At 35.8% G+C, this 27991-nt stretch overlaps 1 protein-coding gene across 39 annotated transcripts in view; it reads right to left on the reverse strand.

The window, feature by feature from the left end:
• Positions 1-27991, reverse strand: part of RIMS2 (regulating synaptic membrane exocytosis 2) — a 608892-nt gene that overhangs the window by 386912 nt on the left and 193989 nt on the right. For 4 of the 39 annotated variants that reach the window (XM_025001666.2, XM_025001675.2, XM_025001674.2 and 1 more), the window contains exon 1: positions 5916-8817. The exons of 27 other annotated variants lie outside the window; for them this stretch is intronic. In XM_025001666.2, coding sequence (XP_024857434.1) covers positions 5916-6037 — 122 coding nt within the window. In that variant the 5' untranslated portion in view covers positions 6038-8817. Of the gene's footprint in view, positions 1-5915; positions 8820-27991 lie in introns of those variants that run through there. 8 more of the 39 variants (XM_005215575.5, XM_025001668.2, XM_025001670.2 and 5 more) reach the window with 6 other exon arrangements.

Raw genomic sequence — 27991 nt, forward strand, 5'->3', positions numbered from 1 at the left:
CTAAATTCCTAGATCAGCCTTAGGAATTATTTTCTTGGGGACATGAATCTTTGTCAGTAATTCATAAATGGATGTGAAGGGTCCATAGCATATACGAAATGAATTCATTTTTCTAGTCAGTGAATTAAACAAAATGAGTTTACCAGTAATTAGCTTCTTCGAGTTTTCTAAGATTCCTTACAATCATATAAAAGGTGACAATAAAAAAGTATAGCTAACTTTTACTTGTCAGTCATCAACAAAAGCAGTAACGTTATAAATACAAGTTCTTTGAATAGAGAAAATAGTACTTAGTGACTGTATATCAGTATCAGAGCAAGTATCTATACTCATAATTTTGGCATATGGCTACGATTCACAGTAAATATTCCAGTAAAAGTATTAATCATACATATCTAGAAATCAAAAGACATTCTGATTTGAAATACAGAGAGTTGTTAAGATAAGCTTTTATTTCTGTAATATAACTATTAGCATTATAATATAATGCTATATATTATAATAATTCTATTATAATTATATTAATTATTTATTATAATAAATAATTATAATAATTATTATATATTTAACAAGGTTTATAGATACACTCTGGAGCTTCCCTGGTGGCTCAGCAGTAAAGAATCTATCTGCAAAGCAGGAGAGATGCTTTGGGTCAGGAATATACCCTGGAGAAGGAAATGGCAACCTATTACAGTATTCTTGCCCAGGAAATCCCATGGACAAAGGAGCCCGGTGGCCTACAGTCCATGGGGTCACAAAAGAGTTGGACACGACTTAGCAACTAAGTAGCATAAATATAGATATGTGTGTATGTTTGTGTATGCACATGTGTACATTCGTATCCACCTCCTGGGTGCTTTATCTTTCAGAATATAGACTATTCACGAAACACTCTTCCTGTCATGAAAAACTGATGTGCTGTGATCATACCAACTAAAAACAATGCACACTGAGCACACTGTGCTCCCAGAACTATGAAAACTAAGAATGCTGTTCTTTCTATGTCAAAGTAGTGGTTAACGTGCCAAGATGAAAAACAGGTGTCCGTGCCAAAAATTCTGAGCACAAATTGATGGCTTCATTACAAACCAAAGCAATAGTAAAAAGCTATATAAAGGTCTAAACACTTCTAACCAAAAATACTACTAGATGAAACAATTAAATATTTACATTGTGAAATCAAATTTTATTTAAGATAATATTAATGTTTTAGAGGGCTTCCCAAGTGGTGCTAGTGGTAAAGAACTCGCCTGCCAGTGCAGGAGACCTAAGAGACTCAGGTCCGATCCCTGAGTTGGGAAGATCCTCTGGAAGAGGGCATGGCAATCCACTTCAGTATTCTTGCCTGGGGAATCACCATGGACCGGGCAGCGTGGCGGGCTACATGCAGAGTACATCATGCAAAAATGCCAGGATGGATGAAGCACAAGCTGGAATCAAGATTGCCAGGTGAAATATCAATAACCTCAGATACACAGATGACACCACTCTTATGGCAGAAAGCGAAGAACTCAAGAGCCTCTTGATGAAAGTGAAAGAGGAGAGTGAAAAAGTTGGCTTAAAACTCAACATTCGGAAAACTAAGATCATGGCATCCAGTCCCATCAGTTCAAGGCAAATAGATGGAGAAACAATGGAAACAGTGAGAAACTTTATTTTGGGGGACTCTGGAGAAGACTCTTGAGAGTCCCTTGAACTCTAAGGAGATCCAACCAGTCCATCCTAAAGGAAATCAGTCCTGAATATTCATTGGAAGGACTGATGTTGAAGCTGAAACTCCAATACTTTGGCCACCTGATGCAAAGAACTGACTCACTGGAAAAGACCCTGATGCTGGGAAGGATTGAAGGCAGGAGGAGAAGGGGACAACAGAGGATGAGATGGTTGGATGGCATCACCAACTTGATGGACGTGAGTTTGAGCAAGCTTTGGGGGTTGGTGATGGACAGGGAAGCCTGGGGTGCTGCAGTCCATGGGGCTGCAGAGTCGGACATGACTGAGCAGCTGAACTGAAATGAACTGAATGTTTTGGAGGAAAAGAGCCCATTTACACTAGGTGAATTCAAGCTTTACATTTCAGTTTTATAATTAGAGTGGATCTGTAATTTATTGTCAAATGACAACACTTTTGAGAGGAAAAGCAGTAGCGACAATAATCAGTGGGAGACAGCAGGCATAAATGGAGGCCAGCCCAGCCAAATCTGATCACATGGGAACCTTACTTGTGATTGAAAATGTCAACAAATCCGAATCTTCTTTGATCTACTAGGTTTTTTAAATTTTACTTTTAAATATTAAAGCCTGTGCATAGCTCATTATATACAGATGGAAAGGAGAGAGAGAGTGTGTGTCTTTAATATCCATTCTGAATAAATTACAGCCCTATTATGCCCCTGTGTGGCCAGCCGGCACAGCAAACTCACTGACATACATTAAGTGACAGAGAAATAATTACAAGGTTTGGAGGAAAAGAACAAGAAATATTACTAAAAATCAGAAAAAGCAAAACTTAGAAAATATTAAGTACATTTTCTCCACAAATTGTATTACAAAAGATAATCATCATTATCATGTTATTTAAATACTGCTTAAAGCAAATGATTACTCAAGGCACTGAACACTGTTAAAAATATACCTTCTAGCATCCCAACATTTTTGTTTGCTTCCAAAGATAAGATCACAAATTTAGATTCCATAATGAACTTAGTACTTCAGAATTTTGTTGCTGGTAACAAAAGGAATTATCTTTGTATCCTGATCAAGTCATTTAATTTGGGGGAAAATGAGTTTAGGGTAAGAAATTTTGATAAGAATATAAATGAAAGTGTCATTTCATCAAAACCTAACAAGTCGATTTACATCAGATGCAGACACAGATTTTTATTTTTCTTGTTGGAACTTTGGTTTTGTTATTTTAATTATAAAAGAAGAGGGTACTCTGCCACCTCTTTTACGTACAAAAATGGTACTTAAGAAGCACAAGATAGGAGAGTCACATAAGAAGTTTCAGTTTAAAATGTAAGAGCTATATTATATCGTTTCCAATAAAAAGTCCATCTAAAATATTTTGATTATTTTCAAACAAAAGAAATTTCAAATATTCATTAGATAATACAGTATTTTATCAATCTATACATATCTCTGGTTTAGTGACTTATGATACATCAAATATTATTCTGTATTGAAAATCTTCACTTCTTTGACAAGCTGAACCTAAAAATGCTTTTGGAGTAATTATTATGGAAGATTTTAATTTTTTAACTTTTTATTGCTTATATGTCATAGAAGTAATCTGCCCTAGCACCTGAAAATCTGATGAAAGTTAAGCTGCAGATTTAGGGACAAGATTAGTTACCTAGAAAAAGCCTCAAGAAAACTATTTGAAAGAGTCCTCTTTCAATAATAGATTGTCTACAATTGACGTGTTGTACTATTCTAGTAATTTCTCCTGGAAAGTAATTCAGAATAAAATATAATGTGATTGTTCATACCTATCATGTTATGTTTCTGTCACTTTAAAGATCATACTTAATGTCACAATACAATAACTGAATATTCCATTTCAATTAATACCTTTAAACAATAATTATTCATGTAATAACAACCAACACTATACTTTCCAGAGTGATACTTATAGAATTGATGCTTCAACTTTAAGATCATTATTATGTCCAGTCCACAAAGCTGAAAGGCCTATTATTTAGATACATTTTTAAAGTTGTTGTAAGAGTACGTCTGATGACATACTCAGATCATCTTTGTTCTATAAATTTTTCTTCAAGGATGATTTTTTATTCTACATCTTACTTTCTGATTTAATGTTTAAGCAAAGTAAGAATTTTAAGACTACTGTATCTGATTCAAACACAAAGAAACCAAAACATTAAAATATGTGGAGATACTAATTACAAGCTCATATAAACTCATTTTCATCTATCATATTTCTTAAATAATAACTATTTGCATAACTGGTTTTGCTTACTAAAAGTAAATCAAGTAGTTTATGAAGATCAATAGATTGACAGGTAAAAAAATGTCATGTTTTCTTAAGACTAACAAGTTAAAGATATATAAGGACAGGGGATTTATTCCTCCTAAGACAGAATAAATTCTTCATTTACTAACTGGTAGTTTCAGATACTTTTAGATGAAATATTTTTAAAGTTAAATAAGGCTGATCTCACAGAAGCATTAGAAACTTCACAATTTGATGTTTAACTGCAGCAACCTAAAACTCCAGGTTTTTAATAATTTCATGGCAATTATGAACATGCCCATTACAATAGAAACTTGAAGCCAAGCAAAAGAATCTTAGTAAGGATACACAAAATTCCCTCAAGAAATAGATTTTTTTCAAATTTTAAAACTACTAACATTTATTTTAAAACAAATTCCATACCATGCTGTTAAGAGCACAACTTCTAAAGTGAAGTGTACTCAGTCCTATCATTAATAAACACATAAGTTTTTGGCATTACAAAAAAAGAAACCAAAATCAAACAAGGAAAAGATGTATAAAGGATAAGCACCCATCCTAAAAGTCTGATAGCTTCAGATCATGGAAATTTTAAGAAAGCCATGCTGCCTCTTTTACATAAATGTAAAATGCAATACAGATTATTTTTATCATTACAGAAACTCAAGCAATGTATTTCTAAACTAAAAAAAAAAGTATCTTAAAATATAGACAGCCTCTTTTAGAATATCACAGAATTTCATAACTCATATATTTTTAATTAGTCCAAAAACTAAATGTAAAAAAAAAAATCAAATTAGTTAATTTAACAGAACAGTAGGAGGAAAGAAGTGAAATTTTATAAAAAACGGATGTTATTCCATATTTCATGAAAAGGTCATAGATAAATTTATCATCAGTAAACATTTTAATTTTCAATAAATTCTAAAAGCTTCCTTTCACCTGCTAAGTTAATACAAATACTGGGTAATAGGTATTTTTTTAATCCTAAAATAGCCTGCCTCACACTGTTCAGAGATCCTAGAGAGACCAGCAAAAATCATTCAATATTCTATGCACTCTTAGTTCCCCCTCAATTTCCAGAAGGTTTCAGTACATTATCATGTTCACAGTATTTCTTTCTCAGTCTTTCTCTACACATATTTAGTTAAAATGGGGTCTTTCTTAAACAAGGTATATAACATCAGAAATACTCAAAAGGCAAACAACATTTTTATATGAGGGAAAAACTGCGTGATAAAACTGCATTTCAAAAGCATTCTTTAATAAGCTAACTGTTACAGTGAAAGCCAGAGAAACCATCTAAAACATATGTCCGTGATTTAACAACCTTCACCATACACACATATACACACACCGAAAAAGAGCAAGTTGAAAAAGCAATAGGGATTTATAACAAAGCATCCTTCCAAACTAGCCGATCTCATACAAAGCATTATTAGCAGTTCCATAACATAGCTTGTTTTAAAGTGATTATTGATCTACCCTGCATAGAGAAATGTCTTGAACCTAGAAAACGTCTTCTGCATGTTTTACAAAAAGCATGCATGACTGCTAATTCACATTTTCCAACAAATCACATATGATTATATAGCCCCATCCTTACATATGCAATGCAATCACTGCCGTGATCACAAAGGAATAAAACCTATCAGACATTTTAAATTAATCATTTTATTTATTAGAAAATGAAATCATGAAACAGCCTGTATTATATTTCAGAGGTCAAGCTAGTTAAATTTAAGATGTTTTTGTGCTTTGAAGTAAGCTTATTTTCCTTTTAAAAATCAGTTAAGAACTACATAAAATTTTATGTTTAAGATTAAAAAGACGACACCCTTATAATACTAATATTTCAATACAGAACAATTTTACAGTCTTAAGATTCTTACTCTGAAAATATCAATTCTAAAAGAATATATAGTTTAGCTTTACTCACCTTGCATTGTTCAGCGTTTGTCCAAAAAGCTCATTTTGTAAAATATTTGGTGGGGATGAAAAAACCCCATGAAAATGAGATAAAACAGAATTGCAGACCTGGCGCAATGTCTCAAATTGCATTTTCCTTCCTTTTTTTTTTTTTTCTCCTTCTCTTATTTTTCCTTACCACCTGTCTTTAAAGTCATCTATTTGCAGACACCATCAAATAAAAACATGCCAATCAAGTTCCATATTTCTCCTGAGCTCTGTAAAAACTGTGCTTAAATGAGCAGAGGTTGATAGTTAATTGTACAGTCATTATTCTTCTAATTCAGTCGTAGAAGATTCAGTACCCGTGCAGCTTTCGGCTTTCTCCTGACTGTAGCAAGAATTCTAAACAGCAGTAAGCTTTTTGGGCATTCCCAGCTGAAGTGTGAAGCTGAGCTGCTTTCATGTACTCTACTCATATTTCTCTAAGCCTATTAAAAACACGCAATGAATAGATGCTGTCGTCAGGAGTTTCAGCACATCTGGCTGCCAGCAATAAAATCTCAGACGTAATAAAAATGGGCCAAGGTATCTTCCCAATGTTACTACTGGGTAAGAGGGGAAGAAATTATACATTCCCCAACCCTTTTCTCTTTCCCTGAAAAATGAATAACTCCAGCAACTGAGTATATAGGTCTCATTAGTGTATAGGCTACCGCATAGGGCCAAAACATTCAAAAAATAAGCAGCTGATCCTTCTTTTGATATCACGAAATAAAAATATAACAGACAATAGGGGTTTTATTGCCTGCATTTGTAATGCCATACTTCGAAAGAGACATTTGGAAAACATGTACTTAGCTGTCTTAATTTCCTATTTAATTTTAAAATGTCTTCAGCTACTTATTTTTAAAGGAAAGTGAATAATGTTCAGCTGGGCCCTTTTTAAAGGCCATACATAGTATGAAAGTGTTAGTCACTCAGTCATTTCCAATTCTTTGCAACCCCATGGACTGTATAGCCCACCAGGTTCCTCTGTCCATGGGGATTCTCCAGGCAATAAAAACTGGAGTGGGTTACCATTCCCTTCTCCAGGGGATCTTACCAATCCAAAGGTTAAACCTGGATCTCTCTCATTGCAGGCAGATTCTTTACCATCTGAGCCACCAGGGAAGCCCATACATAGTATGATCTACATGCTTAATCAAGTAATGCTAGAAAAAAATTGTACCTTATCAATTAAAACTGAAACAGCACACATAAAATATGAACTTGCCCACAAATCAAAAAAATACAGCTAAGGCTAGAGAGACTTTATCAACTATTATTTATTCCAATAATGGCGGTCACAGTATTTTTTAGGATATTTCCTGAAGGCGCCAATGGTCTTAGAGTACCACAGATCACCATCCATTCTAAATGAGTAACTCTGGTTTAACTAAAATCTTAAGTTACTCTACATCCAGGATCATTCATCTTTCTACAAAAGATGCTCTATAAGTAGTGTAAACCAAATTTTAAAAATCAACTCACTTATAGGATGACCAATATATTTAATTGATCTTTAACTGCTCCTAAATCAAGACATTTCTTTAACAAATACATCTTTTTTAGCCCCTTTTCTCTCAACTTTTAGCCTTAACTTCTTCTATCCCCTTCCATACACATACCACTATCAATAAATAAGCACTTACATGCCTACTTAAATACAGCAAAACTTTTTTATAAACTAGTGAATTCTTTTTGATGCGAATAAACACGTCACAAAATAACAACATAAAAGAAACAATACTAAAATTTTAAAAGATAAAAAGTAAACATGTAACAATATAAATTTTTAAACAACTAATTTACTTTTTTAATAAATTAAAATCTTCAATAATGGGTTTGTCCTCAACTAAGAGAGGTCTGGTATAAGGACTTCTCTGGTGGCTCACACGGTAAAGTGTCTGCCTACAATGCGGAAGACCTGGGTTCAGTCCCTGGGTCGGGAAGATCTCCTGGAGAAGAAAATGGCAACCCACTCCAGTATTCTTGCCTGGAAAATCTCATGGATGAAGGAGCCTGGTAGGCTACTGTCCATGGGGTCACAAGGAGTTGGACACAACTGAGCGACTTCACTTTCTTTAAGAGTGCTCCTATTTTGCTTATTATTTTAGATTTTAATAGGTATACACTAATATGTTTATGAAATACATACACACATAATAATCATAAATTATTTTTGGCTTATTAAGTATTAATACTTCTAAATTTTTTAATATTTAGAAAACATTATGAACAAGTGATTGTTGCTCCTATTTGATGGATGAAAAGAAACTAAGGTATTAAGGGATTAAAGATCACACAGCTTGTAAAAGAGTATTTGAATGAAGGTCTTTACTTTGGGCTCCATTTCATATGCTTCTTGCCTATTATTCTATCTTCCATACATGTGCACACATGGGTACCCACACATACACACACATACACACTTGTATTTGTAAATAAAAAATAAGTGAAAGTGTTAGTCATTCAGTCAACTATGACTCTTTGCGACCCCAAAGACTGTAGCCCACCAGGCTCCTCTGTCCATGGGGATTCTCCAGGCAAGAATACTAGAGTGGGTAGCCATGCCTTCCTCCAGGAATCTTCCTGACCCAGGGATCAAACCCAAGTTTCCTGCATTGCAGGCAGATTCTTTACCATCTGAGCCACCAGGGAAGCCCATTTGTAAATAAATCAGCCTCAATACATGAATAAGAAACCTATTTCCCAGTGATGCAATCAAGTATATTTCAAAGTAAACAATGCAAATTTTTAAAATTCACAAATAATTTTAAGTGGGTTTCTTCTATTTAACTCAGACAGAAGCAACCTGATGTGCTTCAAATTGTTAAGCCTTTGACTACAAGTTGATTTTTACATCTATGAAAGGTCAATTTCTATAAGTGGAAATATACATTTTTAAGTTCTTAATTTCTGAAACTTATAGTATCTGTGATATATCCATCCATACACACACACATATATATATGTGTGTGTATATATATATATATATATATATACACACACACACATATATATACCCAACGCCTTGTGGGTAGACTCAATTTTTATAAACAGGAGACTTCCCTGGTGGTACAGTGGATGAGAATCCACCTACCAATTTAGGGTACACAGGTTCATTCCCTCTTCCGGGAATATTCCACATGCCATGGAACAACTAAGCCCAGGCACCACAGCTACCGAGCCCGTGTGCTGCAAATACTGAAGCCCAGGGGCCTAGAGCCAAAGAAGCCCCAGCAATGAGAAGCTTGCTCACCACAACTATAGAAAGCCCATGTGCAAAAATGAAGACCTAGCGTAAGCAAAAGTAAATTAAATATTTTTCTAAATTCTTATAAATAATCCAAAGCCATTTTAAAGCAAGTCTATTAAATAAGGTGACTAAACTGCAAAATAATCTGTCGTCAAAACAATTTTTCTTTTGTATTTCAAAATTAAATCTTAAGGCAAGCTCACAGAAAGTTTCAAAAATGGTCTAAGCAATAGAAAGACTACTGGAATGAGCCTCAAAATGGCTTCTTCGAAGTAAATAATATAGCAGCTGCCTTCCTCGGAGCCTTATTTTCCAGCTGTCACCATATTCCGCACAGTACTGGTCGGCTTCCTCACAGTTTCTTCAGCATTCCAGAAGAGATTTCTCCCACTTCCCTACCTCACTATCACCTTTCACCTTCTCACACTCATCCTGAGGGGCTCAAATGTCACTTTCTCAAGAAGACTTTCTTTAACCTAGATTAGGTCCCCCCTTATCCACTATCATGGTACCGTATACTTTTTCTTCACAGCATTTGATAAAAGCATAACTATATATTTACTTGAAAAAAGTCTGTCTTTCACTCTCAGTTCCATGAGATTAAGATGCACGTTTGTTTTATCTGTCTACCACAATGCCTAGTAGAGAGTAGATGTTTAATAAATAAGAAGCATAAGTTTTACGAAATTTTATAAATTTTATGTTTTAGTCACATCACAAATTAGTACAGGAAGCTGCTCAGGGCTTAATTTGGTTGTCAGTTTCTGTGTTTGTTTTTTTGTTGTGGCCTGCCCTATCATGTTACAAGGTTCATAAATACAAGAACAACCAATATTCGCAACCAAAAACCTTGTGCATTGGATGGACCTTGTAATTTGTTATAAATATCCTAAATATTATAAAGAGTGTTTATAGCTAATATTTGTTTTAAATTTTCTATATACTGAAGGCTCACAAGTAATATAAAATATCAGAGGCTTCCATAAGGACAGAAGAACATAACACTTGAAGTCAAATGGCCTGGATTTAACTACTGACTTCAACCCTACCTAGCCATAAAACCTCAGGATGTTGTTCACTTTATATATCTGAGCTATGTTTCTTCAAATGTAAAATAAACTACATCACTTACTTAGGGTATTATTATATCAAAACAAATGTATTTTATAAACTGTAAAGTATGTTGTATGTGGGAGTATCCTCACTGTGAACTAAGGAATCAAATTATTGGAACCAAGATTCTAACAATGACGTTCCTACTGCTGCTGCTTAGTCATTTCAGTCGTGTCTGACTCTGTGCGACTCTATGGACTGTAGCCCGCCAGGTTCTTCTGTCCACGCAATTCTCCAGGTGAAGAGTACTGGAGTGGATTGCCATGCCCACCTTCAGGGGATCATCCCAGCTCAGGGATCAAACCAGCTCAGGGTCTCCTGCACTGCAGGCAGATTCTTTACCACTGAGCCACCAGGGAAGCCCAACAATAGCATTAGGTATCTTTTATTCATCATATTTATTTATGAAACAAATATTTATAGGATTTCTTTGTGCAAAGTTCTGTATCTCTGTTCATTAGATGTTGAAGGGATAAAATGCTTATGCTTACCCTTTTCTGCAAAAATGAGATAAATTCACAATGTCCTTCAAGTAAGGTCAGTTCCATACTTACATCTAGTCCTGCAGAGGCATTAACAGTCACAAATGGTGTAGCTGGTAGCAAAAAGCAATTGTTTTCTCTGTGGCCATTCTATTAAAAAATTTAGCCCCTCAATGGAAATAACAGTGTTAGCTAGAGTTCCCACAGAAGATGTTAAGAAACTTTAAGCAGCACAGGCAATTTCATTAAAGATGACAGGAAAAAAGTCAATCAACACTAAAAAGTTAAACCTTTTTAAAGCAATCTTAAATTTTCAAATAAAAATGATAACATAATTTATTTTGCCCATTAAATTGGCAAAGTATTGGCTAGAAAGTCATAGAATGGCCATGTAAATAAACTGCATTTATTGTCAGGACTGTATACTGATAGAACCTTTTGAGAAATATTAAGTAGTATTTGGCAAAAACTTTTAAAATGCTCAAACTCAGAGAGCACTAGGAGAATAAACAATGAAATGTTGATATTGACTATTCTGGGTGAAAATATCACAAATTGTTTTCCATTATTCTGTAGCTTTTGGTACGCTATCCACAAGAAAGACTAAAATGTAAACTATGTAACGTGGAGAATTCTACAATTACAGTGAAATCTTTAACCATAATATACTATGATGCTGTGTTCCTGCCTGGAGAATCCCAGGGGCGGCAGAGCCTGGTAGGCTGCCGTCTATGGGGTTGTACAGAGTTGCACTCAACTGAAGCGACTTAGCAGCAGCAGCAGCAGCAGCCCATAAACTTTTGCTTAGCAGTGCTCAAGTAAATCAAATACTAGATTATTAGTTTTCACATGATTGGCTATCATATTCACATGATTGGCTATATCCATCTCTGGGTCAGGAAGATCCCCTGGAGAAAGAAATGGCAACCCACTCCATTAGTCTGCCTGGGAAATCCTATGGATAGAGGAGCCTGGGAGGCTACAGTCCATGAGTTCCCAGAGTCAGACACAACTTAGTGATTAAACAATAACAAATTAGCAGTGGTATCTGTTTTCTTCTTTATCAATAAGTTATTAAAATTCTGTAATCAGTAAAACTGCTTAATTAGTACTAAGAAAACCCAAATGAATGAGAAAACAAAATTTAGCACTAACTTATTTACATATCTTCAAAAATATTTGACGTATAAGTCTTAAGATTATTAATATTTAAGAATCTTGGTTTACAAATTTCTAGTGTCAATAAGTGAGACATCTTAAGAAGTTTAATGCAAACTCAAAAATTAGGTGAATGAGTAAAAATTAGGGAATTATACTCTTCTTAACAGTGCATGTGTCTAAGGCACAAACACTTATGGCATATTTAAATTTTATGTTCTAAAGATGTCTAGTTCCAAACATGTCTGGATTTATTTCTAATGTTTAAGAGTACCAAAGTATTTCTATTAAAATGCTACACACATGAAAACATCTAAATATTACTAATCAATTAGTGAAATTGTTATATAGTATGTATAATCCATAAGAAAAATCCCTGAAACATTAAAAGAATCTTTCATTTTCTTAAAATATAGATCTGTAGTTCTATCTATATAATTATAACAACTGCACTCTCTCTTCTATTGTAATATTCTTGGTCCATTGACTTTCTGAAGCATCTGATAAAAATCTAAGGCTTATAAGAAAGATGGTCCAGAGAACAAGGTGTCTTTATATGCTTTGCAAATAAAAGTCCTGCATTGTAAATATGTCCCTGAGGCAAGACCATGAAACCATTTACCTAAGGGATAACAAATAAGCAAATAAATAGGAAGAAGATGAAATTTCTAACCAAAAAAAAGCAAAGAAAAGACGTTCAATAAATGTAAACCGGCCTCTGCTTCAACTTAGGGTGGGCCATATAGTACATCCAGGAAAGAAACCGAGGAAGAGTAGCCCGGATCTAAGTAAGTACAAAAGTCTAAAGATTTCACACAAAAATCAGAAAGGAGTTTAGTTCAAAATACCTACCGCAGTTTTCATAATCAGCTTTTTAAAATGTGTTGATAGTGTTGTTTTCAGTTGTTTTCTGACATACGAAAAAAAAAATTCTGTAACACTTCCCGGAGCTTAAACTCTGTATCCAATCTCCCTAGTTTTGATCACTGCAGCAGAACAGACTCAACAGTTTCTACCATCTAATTCAGAAAGGAAAGGAAAAACAGTGAAAGCATCCACAAATGTATGAAGTCCCACCATCATTCTTATCTCCCTGATCCCTCTGTCTAGACCAAATCTATAAGGGCTAACACCACTGTGCTGTAACCAAGTTGCAGAGTTAGAGGAAGGACTTCAGGGCTGCTTCAACAGTTCAAAGCAGCGCTTACCAGAGCAGTCTCCACACTTACAAGCTGGCAACAACAGGAATACGTTTCCTATCAGATCCAAGAATTAGGCTACAGGGTAACCAATTCTAGATTTAAACTCCAGGATGAAAACATCCAGAGTGATTGTCTGCTCTGACACCCAAAAGGTCTATCTGTTAGAGGAAAGAGAACCAAGATCTCAGAAAATACAATCTGGTAAGTCCCTCCAGTATTAGGACTGCTCATTCTGAGTAAATATTCCCTTGATAACCATCAAGAGAATAACTGGAAGCAACACTACAACTTCAGGGAGCAAGATCCATATGAATAAGGTCCAACTCCACTTCTAATGGCTCCACTGTCTGGGAACCTCAGTACAGAAATGATGATAGCCTTGGGACTCCAAGCACTCAGCCTCATCTTGCAAACTGCCTGCATAAGGCACTCTACTACCTAGTAAGTTCCAAGTGTCCATAGATTCTTCATGAAAGAAATGCTGACTGCATATTGTCATCATATGAAAATGAAAAATGACAATCATTGGCACAACTATAAATGTGTTTTAGCAAAATAAGGGCGACAATGAAATACTGTGCAATAATACTGGCCTCCAAGAGTTCCCATCCACAATTCTTTTCTTTCTTTTTTTATTCTTTTCCATCATGATGGAAGATAACATATTGATATTGAATGTACACACTTCATTTCTTTCATACAGTTTCCTTCTACTCATTATTTCATGAAATAAAGGAGGAGTTGGAGATACCATAAATACACCAAAAAATTATCTCACCACATGTGGATGCAAGAACATCAACTAGAAAGCTAATAAAGTAGCCAAAGCAAGATAATAGTTGGCTTGAATTAAATATAGCAGTAAAATGGAGACACAGGAAGACAAAAAGTAGATGTTAAATCAACAAGACACAATGACAATTTGCCACAGGAGTGGGAGGGGGTGTATGAAGGTCAAGAGAGGCATCAAAAATGACTCTCAGATGTCTTTCTTAAGTAATCAAGCAGAGAGTCTTAACATTTCCTAAGGCAGAGAATGCTAAAGGAGAAGCAGATTGAGGGAAAGGAAAGGGGAAAATGATGAGTTGCTGAATTTAAGGAGCATGTAAGATAGCTAGAAAGACAAATAAGTAAGCAATTGGATATGTCACTCCAGAGTTCAGAAAAGAGTTCTCAGCCAAAGATATAAATTCAGGAAGCATCAGCATGTTAGTAATGATTTCAACCAAGCAAGCAGATGAGATCACCCAGAGAAAGTTCAAAATGGTTTAAAAAAAAAGCATAAGACAGTGCACCAGGAAACTAAGTTCCACACTGTCATCAGATACAGAAGAGGCATAAAGGGTAAAGATGAAGAGAAGCCACAGAGGTGGGGGGAAATCAGGAAAGCGTGGTGGCCTCTAAGTCAAGAAAAGACAACATTGTAAGAAGAATGATATGACTGACTCTGTATTATATGTTCTGTCACCTGGAATTAGAAGAGTCACCCCTTGTAATGCTGTGCTTCATTACAAGGGGTGACATTGTAAAAACAGACATTACAAAACAGCTCTTTTACCTGAAATCACTTGCTCTATAGCACCCAGACCTAGCTATGAAAATGGACTGTGAGCAGACATCCCTAAGCTTCCTTCGTAAGTCCTCTTTCCTCCCTTGGAAGCAGGTAAGCAAACGAAATGTTTAGTCTTTGTTCAGCCAAAGCAGGAGACTCTGTGCAAATAAATGCAAATCTACATGTATTTTAATCCAATTCTACCAACTAAAAAATCTAGTTAGATATGCATGGTCCTTAGAAATGGACAGAAATCAATACTAATCAGAGAAACTAGAGCTACTTATGAGTGAATCTGTTTAAGCACCAAATTTGAACGTAGAAAAGAAACTAAAATATAACAAAGAGCTATTCTAGCAATTTTCCACCTAGCTTCCTTTTTTCTTACTAACTCCTTCCTAAAATATCTAGCTTACTTATTATTAACTCTATTTTAGAACCCTCTTGCTCTAGTAATTTTTGTTGTTTTTGTTCAGCAGCTAAGTTGTATCGACCCTTTGCAACCCCATGCAACATGCCAATCTCCTCTGTCCTCCACTATATCCCGGAGTTTGCTCAAATTCATGTCCATTGAGTTGGTGAGTAGGTAATGCTATCTAACCATCTCATCCTCTTACACTCCCTTCTCCTTTTGCCTTCAATCTTTCCCAGCATCCGGGTCTTTTCCAATGAGTCGGCTCTTGGCATCAGGTAGCCAAAGTATTGGAGCTTCAGCTGAATATCCAATGAATATTCAAAGTTGATTTCTTTTAGGATTGACTGGTTTGATCTCCTTGTAGTGCAAGACACTCAAGAGTCTTCTCTAGCACCACAATTTGAAGGCATCAGTTCTTAGGTGCTCAACCTTCTTTATGGTCCAACTCTCACATTCATACATGACTACTTGAAAAATCATAGCTTTCACTATACAGACTTTTGTCAGCAAAGTGATGTCTCTACTTTTTAATATGCTCTTGAGGTTTGTCATAGCTTTCCTTCCAAGGAGCAAGTGTCTTTCAATTTCATGGCTGCAGTCACAGTCTGCAGTGATTTTGGAGCCCAAGGGGGGAGAAAAAAAATCTTTTACTGCTTCCACTTTTTCCCCTTCTATTTGCCCTGAAATGATGGAACTGGATGCTGTGTTTTTTTAATGTTGAGTTTCAAACCAGTTTTTTCACTCTCTTTGAATAATATTTGTAATGACAATAAATAATATTTACTTTATGTGTGAAGTAAGTCACCAGGGGTTGGATTAATATATTACTCCCTATCTTGAAAGGACCTCCCTTGATGTCATATTCTGTTCTAGCCACTGCCCCATTTTTATGCTCCTCTTCTCAGCAAAATGTTTTGAAAAAGTTGTCAACAGTTGCTGTCTACCTCCTCATTTCACATTCTCTTCTCAATCTATAACAACAGAGTTTCCATCACTAATACGCCACTGAGATGGCTCTCATTGGTGACTTCCATGTTGCCGTATTCCAAAACAATTCTGTTCTTTTCTTAACACAGCTTCACTCTAGCATTTGACATTGATGCTATGCCATCCGTAGTTCTTAAACTATCTTCACTCTTTGCTCCTGAGACATATTCTCCTTATTTTCCTCTTCTTGGTGGCATTTTTTTTTTTCTCAGCCTATTTTGCTGACTCTTACTACGCTCCTTCAATCTCTAAATATTGGAACTGTCCAAGGCTCTATTGTGAAATATGTTGTAGGTTGCTTCTGTTCTTTAATCTAATTGCTCTTCCTAAGTGACTTAGATCCCATGACTTTAAATATCTTATACACGTTATACCTTGCCCTTACCTTTACTGAGAACTTTAAACTCATGTGTCCTAAAACTCCAAACTCCAAATTCATGTGTCCATCAACTTGACATCAACAAATGGAAGTCAGAAAGTCATCTCAAACATAACATGGCCAAACAGAATTCCTCAGGTTTTCCCTTCTTGGAACAACACTACTAGGAGTTTTCCTTCATCTTTTCCTTTCACATTCCACCACATATATTCAGTCTATCAGTAGTAGATTGTGTCAACTTCATCTTCAAAATGGAACACAAGTCCAGCAACATCCATCTTGTTGCTACAATTCTAGCTCAAGTCACCAACATCTCTCTCCTAGACTACCTCGATAGCCTAATTTCTCTCTGTATTAATACTTGTCTCCTACAAACCATTCTTACATAACAAAATGACCCTATGAAAATATAAATAATATCACACCACTCCCGTATTTAAAGCCTGCAATGGTATCCTATTACATTTACAACAAGATCTAAACTTCCTCACTTGACAGAAAGGGAGATGCTCTTTTTTTTGTCCTAGTGTTGGTAAGAGTTAGAGTGGGCAATCACCTCTTACTCCTTACACAGTACCACCATGTCACTGTTATTCAGAAACTCCTATGGATGCTCTCGTTTAAAATGTAAGCTACTTTTACAATTTATAAGTGTTCCCAGAATGCAAAAAAGAAAAGGTAATATGAAAATACAAGTAAAAGACCACTTTAGGCCTTAGATATAAACATAACCACCAAACCTCATATTTGTTTTTGAGAGAACAAAACGCTAAGGTGCACTTAAGCACTGGATCAAAATATATTTAGGCAGAGGGGGAAACACCACAATGAAAAAAAATCAAATTTTCCTAAGTCTCCCTATTCACATGACTCTAATTCTTATTAAGCAAAGTCAACCAGAAGAAATGGGAGTCTTAGCACTTTCCAGACAAAAATAATAAATCAATCTCAAAACTTTCAACCATGTCAAATAATTTATACAAATGAATTTCAGATCTATACCACTAAAGTGAAAAAGTTATTTTACATCACAACAATCTTGAGTTCATATATTCTGCACCCTTGCAGTCTTGGTTGTATGAAAAAATATTACACTTTTCCAGATGGATGTAACTAAAATTTGTCAATCCTGCTCTATAGACACAAACCAACTCTCACACAGAGAAAAGGAAGACTAAAATAGTTTTAAAGATTAGATAAATAGAAAACTCAATAAGAATTTGAAAATATTACTGAGAAAAAACAAGTTAAGAACTAACATCTAAGAAACAGACAAACAAACAAAAATGCTCGGGTGGAAACATAATAAAAGAAAGAAGTGGATGAGGGCCGCATCACTAGAGAGGGGAGGTCACCCTTAAGTTTAATTTTCCAGTTCAAGCACTGTGTAATTAGGCAAGCACAGTGAGAACTGTTCCACCAATAACCTTCAAACCAACCTTGAAAGACCTTTCCAGACAAAGAGCTCCAAATCATACCACAAGACTTCCAACTGTGTCACATAATATATACAAGCATCTCTTGGGTATATATCACAGAAACAGAAATAGCTGGTTATAGGTAATAACAATTTTGATTCTCTACATTATCTATTTTTGTTGCATCATTAGTTTAAAAAAAAACTAGAATAGCCACAGATTACTAAAGAAGAAATCCACACGATTCTATATTAATGCTCCTAACAGCAAACTGTATTTCAAATCTTAGGACAACAGCAATTTATCATGTGTTGAGCTATCTTGAGATGCATGAGACTAATTCATTCTTTGGACAAAAGAGATTGCACAAAATTAAAACAAAAACACTTAAGAGAAATACACACTAGTGCCATTATTAAATACAGCATGCATACAAAAATGAATATGCATAAAGATTAAAATTTCTATAAATTTCTTACAAATTAAAAAATACATTTTGAAAACTGTTCCTGAGTTTTAAACCAAATTTCTCAATGGCTGCAGCAACTCTGCAAATAAAGGCTATGGTCAAAAGATGTCAGAATTATTTCAAGAAAAACCTCTATCCCAACTCACTGTATATTAAACTTAGCCCCCCACCATTCCTCTTAGAAAGTAAACTCAGCAAAGATCTTTTGCATTTGCTTATCATGACAATCAGAGCATAGACAAACTCAAGGACAAAAACAGAAATCAAACAAAAAATAGGCAAGGTAACTGAGAGTTTGAGTTATCTTCTACAATCCTGTCAATACACAAACACTCTGTTGGTGATAAGGTGGGAGACTACCTTTAGTCTAGCAGTTATAGTCTAGCAATTTTCAAAATTGCAGTGCTCTAGTGACCCCAGGGGGTGTACCCAAGACTTCTTCAGAGAATCTGCAGAGCCAAACTATATTCATAACAATACCAAAATATTATTTGCCTTTTGGACTTTCATTCTCTCATGGGTGTACAGTGGGGTTTTCCAGAGGCTACATTATATGTGATATCTAAAGATAATGAATACACAAGGAGACAAAAGTCTCCAGCTGTCTTCCACTAAATCAGACACTAAAGGGGTATGAAAAAATGCAAAATAACACCAATTTTCTCACTAAATTTTTCTTTTCTTTTTGCAATACTTGAAACACTAGCTTTTATTTATACTTTCATTTAAAATATTGAAATAGTTATTGCATATTGCTGCAAAACACATCATCACAATCTTGGTGGTGGCTTATTAACAAAACACGTATTTATTATCTCACACTTTGTTTTAGGCCAGGAATTCCAGCATGATTTAAGTGAAAGTGAAAGTCGCTCAGTCGTATCCGACTCTTTGCAACCCCATGGACTATACAGTCCATGGAATTCTCTAGGCTAGAATACTGGAGTGGGTAGCCTTTCCCTTCTCCAAGGGATCTTCCCACCCCAGGGATTGAACCCAGGTCTCCCAAATTGCAGGCAGATTCTTTACTAACTGAGCCACCAGGGAAGCCCAGCCCATGATTTAAAGGGTGTACTCAAAGTGATGGCCAGGCCACGTTTCTTTCTGAAGCTCAGGGTCCCTTTCCAGGTTCATATGATTGTTGGCAGAGTTAAGTTCTTTGTGGCTCTAAGAATGAGGCCCCATTTTCCTGCTGGCTATCAGATAGGAGGACTTCCCTGGTGGCTTATCGGTAAAGAATTTGCCTGCAGTGCAGGAGGTGTGGGTTCAATCCCTGGATTGGGAAGACCCCCTGGAGAAGGAAATGGCTACGCTCTCCAGAATTCTTGCCAGGAAAATCCCATGGACAGAGAAGCCTGGCAGGCTACAGTCCATAGGGTCACAAATAGTCAGACACAACTGAGCGACTGAACACACGCATGCATTAGACAGAGGATGCTCTCAGCTCCTAGAGACTCCCCCACAGATCCCTGCCATGTGATCCTCTCACGGCCCTTTCACAACACGGTACCTTACTTTTTAAAGCAAGCAGAAGAATCTCTGACTTCAGTCTAAGACAGAGTCTCACACAATGTAATGTAACACAGAAGTGACTATCTCATCATTCTTGTCATACTCTACCAGATAGAAACAAGTCACAAGTTCCATACATACCCAAAGGAAGGGTAAAACTCACGACAGCTCAACTTAGAATTCTATCTACTCGATATGGTCAGTCAACATGCAGTGGGCTTATTGTTATTTTTAAATTATTTAATAAAGGTATATTCTCGGAGAAGGCAACAGCACCCCACTCCAGTACTCGCCTGGAAAATCCCATGACAGAGGAGGCTGGTGGGCTGCAGTCCATGGGATCGCTAGGAGTCGGACATGACTGAGCGACTTCACTTTTCACTTTCACGCAATGGAGAAGGAAATGGCAACCCACTCCAGTGTTCTTGCCTGGAGAATCCCAGGGATGGCTGCCATCTATGGGGTCGCACGGAGTCGGACACAACTGAAGCGACTTAGCAGCAGCAGCAGCAAAGGTATATTCGAATTTTTTGCTTTTATTTCCAATATGACAAATATCAATAAATATAATCCATATAAACAAGCTCTCTGAGGTCCTCAACCATGTTTAAGATTATAACGAGATCTCAATATCAAAATGTTTGAGAACCATTGCTTTAATCTAAGTTGCCTCTTGTATTTGCTGCCTCTTATATTCAACACACAGATAAGAAAACTTACTCTCTGCAAGCAGTGTTTTAATTTTAAAACAAACAGGCAGTACCTATGATCCCAATATAAAATGAAATATTTGAGTAAATTTTTGAGTAAATAATTGAGTAAATGATTCAAGATATTTAGCTTCCCATATCATTTAGCTTGAAAATTTGAACAATAATCATTTATTTTTACAAATGTTTAAATATTCCCCATCCAATCTCATACTTTGACATTTCAGGGAACTGTAGGAGCAACCTTCATGAGTAGATAAAAATAGGGGGTCCTATGTATAATTGGAACCGGGACCATTTGTCTATAGTAAAATGCAGGATGGTAAACAATATGAGCACATATATTTCAATGTAAATGAGTATAAAAAAATTCAAAGGCCCCACCATGAGGCTGACTATTATTATTTATGTTATTAAGGACTGATGAATTTAGATGCCCGTATCCTTGAACAAATAAATATATCAAATAGGAAGATGTATCTTTATCTTCATTTAAAGCTTGGACTCCAAATCCCTATTTTTTAACTCTAGTGAGATGCTAGACTTTATATGAGCCTTAAAAAGACTGCTCTTGCTCCTGAAGCTTCAGTACTAGATAAGACAAACCTAGTGACCGGCTCCTTATTCTCACCCTTTTCTTCTCCTTTGATCTAGCAAAGGGTACTTCCCAATTGTTTCATCTCAGGCCTGTCTTATCACATCAGCTATAAGAGATGAAAATACTGAAAAAAAATTAAAGTGGGCGCTTATTAACACCTCAAGGCACTTTCATTGATTATCACTTTACTCACTTTACTAAAAGATCTAAGAGACACTTTCACGTTTACCAATCCCACCTCAATATCGCAGTTCAATTTTGTAGCCCATATCTATCACATCCTTGACCAACATCAGAACAGCTTCACTTGTATGTATCAGGAGAGCCAAAGGCAAGGGGGGATATGGTGAGCCCCTAGAAGTAAATAAGTACATGACATTAATATTGCCTTAAAAGTCAGACTAGAAGCAATATACCCCCACAGTTGACCGTGGAGACTACACATACACGACTACTGCCAATTTATCTGTAAAAATGTTATATGAACACTTATGCTGATAATAATTAAAACTTTATTAAATTTTATTAAATTTTATATGTGTAATGCATAAGTAACCTAAGTATTCAAGATACATATTATTGTTGGAATTTTTAAAAAGTCTCAAGAATTGTCATTTTGGTTTTAACTGATTGTTTTCTCAGCAAGAGCATAAAAAAAAGTGCTGCTGGCTAACAAAACTACCACCAATAGCTAAGAAATAACCCCCATGTTAATGTCCTCTTAGCTTTCCTCTCCTTCTAATTTTACTACTAAAGCATTTTCCTTGATATTATAAAAACCAAAACAGAACTATATTTTACAAATGAATAAAAGGCACTCAAAAGAAACTTGTTAAAAAATAAATTTATCGACACTTTCAAGAAATAGTAAGTAATAAGTACAGAGTCTCAGTTAATTAAATGCCACTGATAAGGAGAATGGATATTCATTTATAATATTTGAAGTATGACTGAAGAGTAACTATTTCAGAAGTGACAAATATAGTCAAGTCATACTCTAAAGCAAGTGGATAACAACCTCCCTAGACTTGGAATAAGAAGAATGAAACAAGTACACAGTAGACTGAAAAGCAAAACTTTTATAAGGCAAAGTAATTATGATCGAATGTCACTACACAAAAATGTAAAAAGCCACCAAATCCATCCAGAGACACAGAGGAATGAATGGTGACCAAAATTATCCCAAAGATACCAGCAGATATAAAAGTGAGTTGAAATTGGAATAAAATAAAATTCTAAGGCATAGATCAGTACAGAGCATGGAAAAGGTTAAAGTGGAAAGAAGTATCGTATCAAAATGCCTTATTCTGTAGACAGAATTCTATCTTCTAAAAGGAAGACACAATGATTTTCAAATGATTAGTGAGACATTCCTGTAATGAATACAGCTGCTATGGCTTATAAAACTATATGGTAAAAATATCCATATGCTCAATAATAAGAAACCTGAATAGTTCTATAGCTATTGAAGATACTGCTTTCATAGGTTAAAAATCTAGCCACACAAAAGCCTCTAGCCCCTGCATCAAAGACAGATTCTACCAAACATTTAGAGAAAAAATAATGAGAGTTCTACACAAAGTTCTTTCTATACAAATTTGCAGAAGATTGAAGACAGAAAAGCACATTGTAACTCATCTTCTGAGACCAACATTCCCCTGATTTTAAATCAATGATGTTTTAGGAAAGAACACTAAATACCAATATCCTTCATAAATAAAAAATTATCTAATAAAATATTAGTAAGTCACGTTCAGCAATAAATAAATACAGTAACACCATCGTGAGGAAGAGCAGTATACCCAGGAATGCAAGGTTGGTACATTTTAAAACAATCAATGTCATTTCATTCTACAAACAAACCAAAAAAGAAAAATCATATTATCATCTCAATAGAGGCAGAAAAAAAGTAAATGACAAAATTCCACAGCTATTCATAATAAAAAAGAAAATTCTCAGCAAACTAATAGTAGAATAGAATTTCCTCAATTTCATAAAGGACATCTATGGAAAAACCTAAAATTAACATCATTTGATTGTGAAAGACTCAAAGGATTCACCCTGAGACTGGAAATGAGACAAAGATGTTACTCTGACCATATCTATTTAACACTGTCGTGGAGGCACTAACCAAACACTATAAAAGATGGAAATAAACAGCTTACAAGTTGAAAAGTAAGAAATAAAGATGTCTTTTTAACAAGTGACATAATCATCTATTAAAAAAAAAAAGTCAAAGCATGTTTATAAGAGCGTGGTACTATCACAAGATAGACAATTAGACCGATAGTTCAGAACAGGGAACTCAGAAATGGCCAAACTATAGTCAGGCACTCGCTATAAACAGAAGTACTGAACACCAGCGGTGTGCAAACGAACTGCTTAACAGCAGCTGCTGGTAACACCGACTCACTATCTGGGAAAAATAAACTTGAATTCATACTTTACCACATCTGCAAGTGAACTCCAGGTTGATTAAAGACATGTATGAAAAGGTAGAACTCAAGGCCAACAGTACAAACTGTAAAAGTATATTTTTAGGCTGTTGAGTGAGGTCTGACTTGTTAATCATGACTAAAAACCTCAAACTGCAAAGTAAAAAAGCAATAGACTTTACTACATCAAATAAGAATGTCTCTTCTACAAAGAGACTGTAGACAAAAATGATAGGGAGCTATTTTTTTGTTTTTCAAATGGGCTAATGAAATAAAAAAACAGTTCAGAGTAATATGAATCCAATAGCTAGCAAGTGAAAAAATGAAGAAATGCTTCGCTCTATGAAACTAGTAAATGCAAATAAAAACCAAAGTATCCTTTAATATCCACCAAACTGGCAAAAAGCCGAAGTCTGAATAATATTAAGTATTAGTAATGATAGGGGAATAACAAACTTTCCAGCACTGCAGGTAGAAGTATGGACAGAGTCATTACTGACAACAGAAGCAGTGACATAAATTTACACACACGGCACGCGTGCTAAGCTGCTTCAATCATGTTCAACTCTGTGGGACCCGACGGACTGTAGTCTGCTAGGCTCCTAGTCCATGGGATTCTTCAGGCAAAACTACTGGAGTGGGGGTTGCCATGCCATCCTCCAGGGGATCTTCCTGACCCAGGGATCAAATCTGGGTCTCTGGCATCTCCTACCTTGGCAGGCAGGTTCTTTACCCCTAGGTGCCACCTGGAAAGCCCCTACACATACCCTATGTCACGTTAACTCCATATTTAGTTATACAGACTACAGAGAAAGTCTTGCATAGGTCTACAAGGAGACATGTTACAAGGATTTTCATTGGTTCACTGTTTGTAGTAATAAGGAGTTTTCACATAGCCCACATTGCCCATCACTAACATAATTTCACAAATACGGCTATTGCCGCCCTAACAAGCTACCACAAATTTAGCAGTTTAAAACATTAGTTTATCATCTTACACTTCTATAGATCAGAAGTCTCCTAGAGGCCTCAATGGATTAAACTTCAAGGTGCTAGCTGAGTTCCTTTTTTGAGGCTCTAGAAAAAAAATCTATTTTTCACTCAACAATGTTGTTGGCAGATTTCAGTTTCTTGGGTTGTAGAAATAAGGTCACCTTTTCTCCCTGGCTGTAAACTGAAGGTGGTTCCCACCTTCTAGAGGTGGCTGAATTAACTCATGGTCCTTCTGTTCCATCTCCAAACCCAACAATGGCCAGTCAATCTGTCTTCTGCTTTGAATCTCTTTCCCTACTTCCATCATTTCTCTTTGACCTGGTAAGGAGAGGTTCTCCACATGTAGACTAATGTATTCACAGGCTCCCAGGTCTCAGAAGGTGAATGTATTTGGAGATCACCATTCTGTCTACCACAGAGTATGGTGCAGCATTCCTACATGAATCAATCTTTTAAAATGCAAGATCTAAAGCACCATTTCATTTACGGAATTTAAAATACATACATACACAATGAAACAATTTTTTTATTACTCAAAGATACATATTTAGGTAAAAGCACACAATAGAAGCCTTACACAGATGACTGAAGTGCCATAAACTGATAAAAATGATTAACAAAACTCACTACATCTGAGGACCAAATAAAACAAAGAGTGGCAGAAGAGACACTGATGACCTAGGAACACATACATTACACAAAATTGTTTTCCCACTATTTTTACATCATGCTGTTATCTTCTGTCTTTAAAATTCCTTCATTAAAATTCTGTTGAAGCTCTAACAAATCTACAAAACCTCCCCTAAGCTGCCATATTTGGTTCCATCATTTAGATTTATTCACTTAATTCTCTATTTCCATATATTTCTAAGTAATATTTTGTTTTTACCAGTTTCAGATAGTTACGATTAATGTACATCATGAATTCTAATGTACTTATTAGATAATAAATTCTTATGGCACAGCATCTTCTACGATCTTTGTATTTCTCCATATAAACTAGTGCTGTGAATAAAGTATATACTCAATAAATAGTGAGGCTAAGCTCTCGAAGTAGTGTTTGCTGCAATATAGCTCCATGGGGAACTTTCCATAAGTCTAAGTACTACACAGCGTTTTCAGCAGTTACCACACAGAAATCCTCCAAGAATAGGACATCGTGTAATTTATCCTCCACACAAGGATACTTTTGAGAGTGAAACGGATATTCTTAATAATTATGCTGGAATAAAAGGTATAAGCCAGGATAGGCCCTGATAAACTGGGACATAGGTCACCCTACTCAAAAATATGTTGAAGAACATGGAAAACAGCAATATATTAAATCAAATTCTCTAAAGTGAAGCTAAAATGTGACAGGTCAAAGCAAACAGACATAGAACTTCTTTTAAAATATATTAAAGCACTTAAAATTCCCCATCACCACTGCAGGTATCTAGAAAACAATAAAATTCTGGAAATCAATATTACGTATCAAACCAAGAGTTAGTTCTCTTATACAGATTAACATGCTTTTACAGAAACATTACCATAAACAGGGGGATCTAAGAGACAGAGGAAAATACAGTATTGGATTCTGTGAGTAAATTTAATTTTGTAAACACAGGTTAATTGCAGCATATAAAAGTTATGGAAAAGATAACTATTTGCTTGTCTTTTTAGTGATTCAATTTATTTTACTTCATTCCTATTCAACTAATATTCAATGAATGCCTGTGATTTCTAGAACCTAAGCTAGGCATGTATGGACACAAAGATATAAAAGAAAATATGCCCTCAAATTGTTCAAAGTTAGGTAAGAGGGAAGGAAACGCTGACAAGTACACTGAAGATGAGACAGTGGCAAGAGCTCAAGTATACAAAGAATAGATGTATATATGTGTATACATATATGTGTCTAGGTATGCACACACATATAAAGGTACCAAACATACAACATATATATAAAGGTACAAGAAAAAATATAATTCTTACTGGGAAAAAAAAGTAAGAGAAGGCTTCATTTAAGTAGGGTCTCCCCGCTGGCTCAATGGTAAAGAACCCACCTGCCGAAGTAGAAGATGCAGGAAAACAGAGTTGGATCCCTGGGTGGGGAAGATTCCCTGTGGGAGGAAATGGCAACCCACTCCACTATTCTTGCCTGGAAAATCCCATGTCCTGGGGAGCCTGGCAGGCTACAGTCCATGGGGTCACGAAGAGTTGGACATGACTAAGCAGCTGAGCACACATGCAGGCTCATGTAAGTAGAGACAGGGGTTGAACTTTGAAGAAAAAGTAACATTTAGGCAGTTACACCAAGAGAACACCCTTACTTAAATTAACCATTTTGAAAGTGAAAGTCGCTCAGTTGTGTCTAACTCTTTGTGACCCCATGGACTCCATGGGATTTTCTAGGCCAGGGTACTGGAGTGGGTACCCTTTCCCTTCTCCAGGGGATCTTCCCGACCCAGGAATCAAACCGTGATTTCCTGCATTGCAAGAGGATTCTTTACCACTGAGCTATCTTGCTGCTGCTGCTGCTAAGTCGCTTCAGTCGTGTCTGACTCTATGTGACCCCATAGACGGCAGCCCACCAGACTTCCCCGCCCCTGGGATTCTCCAGGCAAAAACACTGGAGTGGATTGCCATTTCCTTCTCCAACTGAGCTATCTTGGCCCTTGCTATTTTTCTGCCTGGAGTCTTCTTCCCCCAGATGACTTAACTTAGTCATCTCCTCCAAGTCTTAACTCAATATAGGGCATTCCCTCACTTCTAATTAAAAATTGTTAACCTTCTCCCCACCCACCTCCCCCTCTCCTCGCAAAAAAATCCCCTTCCTTCCTCCCCAGTATTAATTTTCTCCATTGCACTTGTCGTCCTGGCCTGGGAGGTGCCAGCTACAGGTTGTGCCACTCACAAATAAGTGAATGGCGCCCTCTAGTGTTCTTCTCCGCACAGCCCATGAAGTCGAATGAACAGGCCTCACGCTATATTGCTATCCAATGTATTGATATTAGTTATTCTTATTCCTTTCCCCAGCTGAAAAGCAATCTCCACGACAGATCTTATTTTGTTCATTGCTATACCCTCAGTACCTAGAAATCTATATCTCACATAATTAACATTCCAATAAATATCTGTTGAATTACTGTAAACCCAATAGGAACAGAATTCTAGGTAAAGAGGAATAGCATGAGCAAATACTTAGAATTTTAATAATGAAGGATTTTTAAAAATTCATTAGTTATCTACTGCAGCTGTAGGTTGTGGGGGGAGAGAAAAAAGTGATGAGAGATGAGGTTTAAAAAGACAGATGATAGTGAGCCTCAGAAATTAGAATGATAGGGTTTTTAGTCAGAAAAAAAAAAATTGTTTCAATTTAAATTTTACTTCTAATTTTGTAA

This window comes from Bos taurus, chromosome 14, assembly GCF_002263795.3.
Source record: "Bos taurus isolate L1 Dominette 01449 registration number 42190680 breed Hereford chromosome 14, ARS-UCD2.0, whole genome shotgun sequence".
NCBI classification, from domain to species: domain Eukaryota; kingdom Metazoa; phylum Chordata; class Mammalia; order Artiodactyla; family Bovidae; genus Bos; species Bos taurus.